Source organism: Saccostrea cucullata, unplaced genomic scaffold (genome assembly GCF_032062105.1).
Source record: "Saccostrea cucullata isolate Sc308-1 unplaced genomic scaffold, CSIRO_AGI_Scuc_v1 ctg268, whole genome shotgun sequence".
Taxonomy (NCBI): Eukaryota; Metazoa; Mollusca; class Bivalvia; order Ostreida; family Ostreidae; genus Saccostrea; species Saccostrea cuccullata.
Genome location: NW_026935288.1, coordinates 378,520 through 387,436, shown reverse-complemented (window position 1 = coordinate 387,436; position 8,917 = coordinate 378,520). Strand labels below are relative to the sequence as shown.

Genomic DNA, 8,917 nt, shown 5'->3' with positions numbered 1-8,917 from the left:
TAGGAAGGTGGGAAACTAATATTTTACAGAAAACAGAGGGATTTGTAGGTAAAACTAAAGGGTCTTTAGGGAAAGGCCGATGAGAAGTCATGCATACAAAATTTATTGATATCAGAACCCCACCTCATTTCGTTTTGCGTGTGCCGTACGCATACGTGTACTTGATAATTTGTTAATTAACAATAAATATCTAATAATTTAAGCAAGAATTTTCTTTAAAATATTTAAAAGAATATGAAAAAAAAAAATCTATTCATATTGGCATTAACATAATGAAAAAATGTGTACGGAAAGTCCATGTTTTGGTAATACTTACAATTTAACAATTATAAAAAATAAAAAATAAAATCCGCCCACCCGCCCCAATTTTTTAGCAAATTAGGATGAGAATCTAAAGATTAATTTTACCTGGCCTAATAAACTTCATTTTAAAACAATGGTATGCATAATTTGGCACCTCAGACTTTCTAGTACACTAGTTTGACTTGACAGCACTGGCGTAGCTTACCAGAATTTACACCATAGCTAAGCTGTCAAACACACAGCACATAAAGTAGCAAGAGAATGTTTTATTCATGTCTAAGTCCTATCTTGCCAGCTTTCTATAGTTTTCCCTGGGTCTCGAGAATAGAAAAAATATATTTATATAATTTTTATGCCCCACTTTCCATTAAAACCACAAGATTTTAGCGCTTCTCTATATTTCCCCATTTCTAATTCTGCACGTTAATGGAAAATATTTGCATAGACTAGCCAAGCTGAACTGTTGTGTTAATTAATTGTGCCTGTATACATAAATGTACATCGATTGCTGGTATTTACTCTGGAGTTCAGTACATGATCACTACAAAGTCTCTAACCCAAGTCCAAGAACTTTCAGTACAACCAGTGAATTTACATGTTCCGTACATATTTGGGTTTTTTTTATGAGCATCCAAAACTTCTTCCCGATTTGATGAAATAAAGTACACTCAAGTTCGGAATATTTTGTACTTATAACAGTATAACTACATGTACTGACTGAAATAATACTAAACATTTCTTCCTATTTGTTTATACCAGGCTCTACATTTCTGCATGAGCAATATCACAGTTTATTACATAATTAAGGAAAACCTTTAATTAATAGGAAATGTTGGATATTAGATAACCAGTCACTTTATCTTGCTTATTCCACAACTGACTCATGTAAAGCCAAAAACTTCCAAATTATAGATAGTTTCATTATTTAAAAATTTTCATATAGAAAGTTACTTTTCCCTTAGTCACCATAATTATAGTCTTCTAAATCTGTATTCAAACTGAATCTGCATTCCAAACTTATTCTATATTCAAACCACTGATGACACAGGTTTTAAAAACTGAACAAAGTAGTTGTTTCAAAAAAATATTTTATTTGTTTACTGGAATTTGCCAAATAATACAATTTAGTTCCAGTTGCTGAAGCCATGATAATATGATATACAATTTGACACTCAGTGTCTTTAACAAGTAAATAATACATAATATGTAAATTATACACATACATGTATATACTGTATCATATATATATTTATATACCATTTTGTGATATAGTATACATCGTTAAAAGATCTAGAAACAGACAAGCAAATACATTTTGTAGCAATCAATACATGTGTATGATAATGAAAATGTGAACAAAAAAATCTATATATACTATACCCTGGGAAATTTTTAAAGCATTCTTTATATTTTTTAATCCTTTTTATTCAGTCATTTTTTTTTTTAAAATAGAAAAGTTTATTATAAAATAACCCAAGTCCCAAAGAAGTATGTTAAGTTCATAAGACTTAAAATTTCCCATGGAACAGTACAAAAAAATATAATGTACACATGTACATACTCTTGTCTTTTCAATCTAAGTGAAAGCTTTGGTTTATAATGACATTCTTATTGAACAACATATTATAGTATTGGAGAAATGATCAAATGATGTTCGACTAGAAAATTGTGGCTATTGAAAACCGAGACAGAGAAAAACAAACCCTTGAAAAATTATGAGCGAATGAAATCGTACGAGACCTGCAACACATTAAGAAAGGGAAAAAAAATGTGTGAGAAAAATATTTACAGGTCAACTAGAAAAAACACAGGATGAAAATAATCACCATTATTTTACTTATCGCTTGTTCACAGTGTCCCTAAAATCTGCTACTTTAAACATATTGTTAATCATCAGAAGTTGGAAAGTTGCCGAAGATTAAACAAACTTTGTGGAGTGGTAATCAGCAATGACCTATATAAATAATTCTGTACAATTGGACTCTTCTGTACATTTCATGTCCCTACCAAAATAACACATCAGCCAGACCAATAAAAAATCACATGGGTCAAATATACAAGTTTTTACAGAACTCTTAATGAAATAATCTGTAATTGGTTGATAAGCTTTCATAGATTACACCAATTTTTACAACATTCCTTCACTTCTCTGTGAAAGGGGATTATACTTGTTGGATTGAATAATGTACTAGAGCACAGCTTATAACAGGTCTAAATCAGGAGCCCTTGGGACATAGGCTGTCAGACTGTGATGGATGTTTAGGGCCCCTGTTGAAGTGTTAGCTATGTCAAACCATCCCTATGGAGATAAAATGCCAGAATTTATTTCTCTTCACTGACAAAACCAGCTGGCAATACACAGCTATCTTACATGATTTTTGACAATCTTTTTCCCCCATTCTTTTAAATGATCGATACAAAACAAAATGATCATTGCTGATAACCCACCCTTAGCTTTTCTTTATTCTATTTTTACTTGTATGATCACAGATAGTTTTAATGCTACAACAAAAAAATTAAATAAATAAATCTCTGAAATTAGAGTAACTGATGAATAAATTTTATTTCCTTAATCAAAAAATAAAAGGACAGCTTGTAAATTTAAGAACGTACACAATGTATGTCAACATTTGCCAAATGTCTTCATTTACATTTTTCTTTAGAATAAATAACAAATTACAATGTAAGTACATCTTAATTTATTAAATTATGCAGGCATTTTATTAACTGAAATCTTTTTATAACAATGAGATGAGGAAAATAATTTTTATTATGACAGTTACGCACATGTATATCTTGCCCCCTCTACTCAGAGTCCACAACTTGATTAGAAAAGCTTTATGCTCCCTCTCTATTAATTAAAACAGTCTACAAATGAATACATGTGGTTTTAACACGTTTGATGAATTTCAAATTTAATATATGTTAAGAAAACAAAAATCTTTGGTTAGCCTGCCCTCTCATTGAAACAAATTTTGCAAGGATATGTCACATGCAAATAGTCCTGAATGACATATCTTAAACAAACTTATCTCTTCCCCTCCATGGCACCCTCCCCCCCCCCCCCCTTCAAATAAAGTGATAGCTGTTCTTAATATTATTATGTATAAGATGAAGGCATTTATTTAATTCAATTTTTTAAAATAGCTAGAGAATTCAAAGCAAATTTACCATAAATGAAGACTAACCATTTATTGATTAAAATTAATAAAAAAATAATTTTTTGTTCCTTTTCAAACTTCGCATTTTTTCTTGTCATTAAAAAAAAGGATTTTATGGATATATTACACAATTACATAGTATTAATTAGTAAATTAATATGATAATATCTGGTCCCAGTAAATTCATAATGTGTTGTGGTTTCAATTAAACAAATTTACAAATGCAAATCTAGAATTTAAAAAAAAAAAAAACATTAACAATAATGTCATGCTAATAGTATATAACAATAACAATATGTAACAAAAATTGCAAGTATTTCCAAAAAATAGGGAGCAACCATAGAATTTTTTTAAACAAACTATGTATCACATAGTCAAACGTTCTACATCACAGGTGCTATGGTCACATGACACACGCACAATAAACAATGTGCACCATTTTTGCCATATCTTTCCTCTACGTCTTTTGATTACACATCCAATACATCAGGTTGTAATAAGTAAATACAGGAGCAAAAACTTGCATACCTTTGATATGACAATCAAATGCTTTTCCCTATAACAATGATGGAACTGAAATCACATGTTCTGTATAATTTTTTAGATGAACTGTTAATTAGTATGTGGTGATAAATATGTACCATTGCTACAGGTTTACTTTGGAAAATAGTTGCTGCCTATTCGTTCCTAACTCTGTGCATTGCACCTTCTCACATGCTGTGTTATTTTTTTCCTTTTGATCTTGGCACACAGATTAAAAAATCTTATCACACAAACATATCAGGCAATCATCTGATCATGAAAAAATATAATGGCTGATTTTATACAAAAATACTTTTTTTAAAATCCCTAAATTATAACACCTATATATGGAAAATGATTTCATTTGTACATCATATGAACTTTTTCCCCCTCAACTTTTTTTTTTTCAAAAAAATTATCAATTAAAGTGAAGCATAATATATGTTTTTTTAAAAAAAAATATATCACGTTGAAATGAAGCAAAAAAAAAAAAAATCATCCAGTTGTTCATTCCAACATAACAGAATCAAAACATGACTCGGATTTCAAAAAGTACATGAACACATTCTACAAACACTTATCAATTCAATGTTCCACAATGTTCCATTTCATACAAAAAAGTCCATTATTTATCTATTGCTACTTTGCTCAAAGTACACAAACGTTATCAGGTAAACATTGTGATTCTCTACCAGGTATAAACCTAAAGGTGCTGTAGATTAAAAATCATGCATACATGTACGAGATTAAATTCCTTATCATATTCATACAATGGGTATGATTCGCACGATTATTTGAAGATCATTGGAAAATACATCCCTGATAAAAATCAAAGATTTGAAGATCACAGTTTTTTTTTTAAAAAACATTTTCAAGGCTCCTTACAAAACATTTACAGTTTCCCTTTCTAAACACTCAGAATATGGATCATTTCACAAAAAAAGCACTTTATTCTTGCACACGTTTTTCGAATTTTCATTCCTCTAACCGTTTAGGAGCACTGCAGAAATGGGGGCGGAGGACAGTGAGGGCAGGGGGCATTCATCTGAAACACATTGGGCATGATGTTGTAATAATGAGTGCCGTTGGAGACCGAAAAAGGACCATGGAAAAACACTTGGTCTATTGTGAGATTGTTCAACTGGTCGAATTGCTGCATCTCCAAAACCTTGTTTTGGGCACGACGCTCTTGTTCCATGTAAACTTGGCAGGCCAACTGGTGAATCAGATTCAGAGTTTGTCTTCGTTCATGTCCCATAAGGCAGATTGTGCTTTCATCCACAACACGATATAATGTTAATAAATACTCGTGTTTCAAGTCCTCCTCATCACTGAAATGATTGTTTAAGTAAGCGTCCAGCTTTTGGCGTTGCTGATTTATATCACTGAAGTCGATGAAGAATCTAGAACACATGTACCTTTCCATTGCACGAATATCTACGTTTTCTGCTGGGTTGTATCCTCTTGTCAGAAGACAGCAATACTTCAACAGGCCCCCACCTCGGATTTCTTCTGGATTTCTGGTTGCAATCAGCTTATTGTCTAAATGATGCCATGCCTCCAAGAAATCTCCATACATACTCTCTGCAACAACAGTTGGATAAAATCTCTCACTCATTGGAGCAGAAGAAATTTCATAGAAGGTCAGCAAGCTATCCAAAATAACTTGAAAGGAATCAACACTGAATTCAAACTGTCTTTTCATTTTATCCACAAACTTCAATTCCACATTCTTTCCCTTGTTGTTTGAAAGAGAAATCAAGCTCCATTTGTCCCCGTGCTCATTGCAAACTTTTACCATTTTCTGCACATATGCTTCCTTTAGACTGCAACTGCTCATTTTCTCTTTATTCACACCATCTGGGAGAAAATCAACGAGACAACCAAGAACGCAATTCTTAATTTTCTGAAGCTCTGCGTGATTCGAGCCATGGGAGAGATCAACACCAAAAATCAAATCCACATCGTTGTATGAACGGACAGAGTCCGTTCCGAAAATATAGCTAGCTGCACCCCCATTCAAACGAATATCTCGAACACATACCCCTTCTGTCTTCAATTTGTCCCTCACAACCTGTACTAAATCCTTGAGCTTGATGTCCAGAGTGGGAAAATTACCGCGACCGTGTATTGGAATCACATCTTCCATCACTTTATTCAGCCGGTCAACTTGTTCATAGCACAAAACTTGAAAACGGTTCATACATTCCATCTTGACAGTCCCGTTTCCAAGTATATTTCACTTAAAGTTTGTCCAATAAGTTTCGAAAATTGAACAATATGGCTCAATACTTATGAATACAAGGTAGGTTCAACGTTTCCCTTGACCGTTCTCTTTCGTTGTGCAAGTCAATCTGCAGAATTGGCAGAAGTACATTGATTGTCACTTCACCGTGTATTCATACGCACTACGACGCGATAACGATCGTGATGGCTGTACTGCGATTTAAAAACCTAGAATTGTAAAAAATTAACAACACATCAAAATTAAAACACACTATAAAGTTTCTTATCAACTCAATAAACTAAGTATAAATTATCTTGTTATATACTTAGAAATCGTCAGCACGGACTATTTTTGAAAGCGCATTGATATTTCTCGAGAGTGCGTAGAAACAGCTGATTATGGATAAAAATAGACGTAATCTGTGATTGGTTCATCCTAAGGGAATACACAAACTTACGATAGGTTGTGAAATTGATACGAAAAGCTTATACAATGACTACACGAATCCATCTGGAAAATTTCTCTAAAAGTTACCAATTCTAATTTTAATGAAAAGAGTTTTTAAATTAAAAGATTAGCCAAATTTACCAATTACGTACACAAAGGAAAATCATTAATTCGGTTATTTTACATATCTAAGTATATCTCAAATACTAACATATGGAATATTACTATAAATTTACAACATCGATATACCATGAAAGTTAATTTAGTAAGACTACACTACGCAAAATAAATTTAACCAATGAGCCTAATAATACTGCTAATAATTTTCCTTTAAAAATTAAAAAAAAATTCTAAAATAGAATAAAAATGTTACAGTGACTGTATATATGTATTATCTTACCTTTGATCAAAGAGATGTCATAGGGCAGTTTAAAAAACATGTAATTTTACAAATGTTTGTTCTTTCCTGTGGGAAGTATATCCTGACAATACGGATATGCTGATGAAAATGACAGAAATTTTGTAAACAACTCAATTTCCATCAGCCTCCCACTCAGAGGCTCGGACCAAGCTCTCTTTACGCAGAATTGCCTAAAAATATTAAATACATATCGACTTTTGTGCTAGTCAATATCCACGCATACGTCAGAGAGAGCCCAACGTAAAATTGTAATTACTCGACTGATTGGAGATGCTGCTAAAATGGAAATCGATCGCATCATTCACGTCAGAGCAGTGACCAAATAAGGAGAATTTTATGAATGAATGAGGCGAATCTGTGAAAATGATCACGTTCTACAATGTTCTGTCTCAAAATCTGTGATCAATATGATGTCTCTCACAGAGAGAGAGAGAGTATGATAATAATTATATTTTTCTAATATAAGATAGTGAGAAGCAATCGATTCAAAATTTTGCCCGCAACCTTATTGAAAGTAAGATTTAGTGTAAAATAATAAATGTTGCTTACTCCTATTCAAGTATCATAGGAGGTAGAACTTGAGGTACACTTTTTTAGAGAGGTCAAATATATGCATGTTTATATATTTTTTTTTGTTGGGATGTTAGGGCCAATCTTTTGAGAATAAAACACACACGTATGACAATTTAATTACTAGTAACAGTTCCTCAGTATAACAATCTACAAATGTGATTTTTTTTCCTATACAGCATGTATTGATTTTTTGGAAAACTTTTTTTTCAACATCAAAATGTACATTAATAAACAGGTATTTATTTTTAAATAAAATGAGCAAAAATAAATACAATTCAGATGATAAAAATTAACTACAACATTTACTCCAAGAACTCAGGTTGGAAATATCTGAATTGCAAGAAAGACAACTCTAACTGGCAGAACAGAAGATAGTGAATAGAGTTATATTTCTTTGTTCGCCCAAATAATAAAAAAAAAAATTGTGCATTGTTTTTAAATCTTGTAGTGAATAACCATATGAAAATTTTTATTGAATAGTACTATGAGACTTTAAAACACATTCATTTCATACTAAAATTTCAATAGTAAATTATTAGGGAGACTAAAATATTATTTTAATAGGCCTAGTTAGGTCCTATAAAAGAAAAATGAAGTGTTCCAAGAAAAGTAACCCTTCCTGACGAATTATTATTATTGTGACAAAAATATTGGTGGGTTCATATATATGGATATTGATGTAAATCAGAATATAAATTTAGGTATTCATGCCGGTTTGTCAGCACACAGATATCTACCCTTATTGAAAAGAATAGACGAGTATCAATGGGTACATTGGTATGGAAAATCTATTGTCTATGGGCTTTCATGTAGCCCGCGTAGCTCAGTCGGTAGAGCATCAGACTTTTAATCTGAGGGTCTTGGGTTCGAGTCCCAACGTGGGCGCCACGTTTTTGAAAAATTCTGAAAGTTGGTTAACTTTTCATGCAGCCATAAAGCTTTGATAATGACATATAATTTCCCACTCCTTCGATCATTAACAGTTTTGTATAATCTTCGTAATATATATAAAAAAAAATAATATTGAAAACAATATTTCATACCTTGTGATCGATTTCTAAACTGGTTTCTAATTCATTTAAAATGGTTTGTATTTGTTTTAAAAAGATACATGTATGCCAAAGCTAAATTTTTGATTTGGCGATTTATGTTATCTCCAAAAGGATTATATAGGCAACAACATCATCTGCTTTCTTGCACAAATGTCTGGTAAGGTACCTCAAATATTTGTGGGATAACTTGTTAAAGTAGCATTACTTCAAC

At 31.8% G+C, this 8,917-nt stretch overlaps 1 protein-coding gene and 1 non-coding gene across 2 annotated transcripts; one reads left to right on the top strand and one right to left on the bottom strand.

Annotated features, from left to right (window-relative positions):
- Nucleotides 1–1,382: 1,382 nt before the first annotated feature.
- Nucleotides 1,383–7,177, bottom strand: LOC134242377 (terminal nucleotidyltransferase 5C-like). Its single transcript, XM_062724441.1, has 2 exons — nt 7,061–7,177; nt 1,383–6,440 (listed from the first exon to the last, which is right to left on the bottom strand). Exon 2 carries the CDS (start codon nt 6,196–6,198, stop codon nt 4,978–4,980), a length of 1,221 nt encoding a protein of 406 aa, XP_062580425.1. The 5' UTR covers nt 6,199–6,440; nt 7,061–7,177; the 3' UTR covers nt 1,383–4,977.
- Nucleotides 7,178–8,466: 1,289 nt separating this feature from the next.
- On the top strand, nt 8,467–8,539 carry Trnak-uuu (transfer RNA lysine (anticodon UUU)). The gene has a single exon. It is a non-coding gene; the product is annotated as a tRNA-Lys (tRNA).
- The last annotated feature ends 378 nt before the right edge of the window (nt 8,540–8,917 follow it).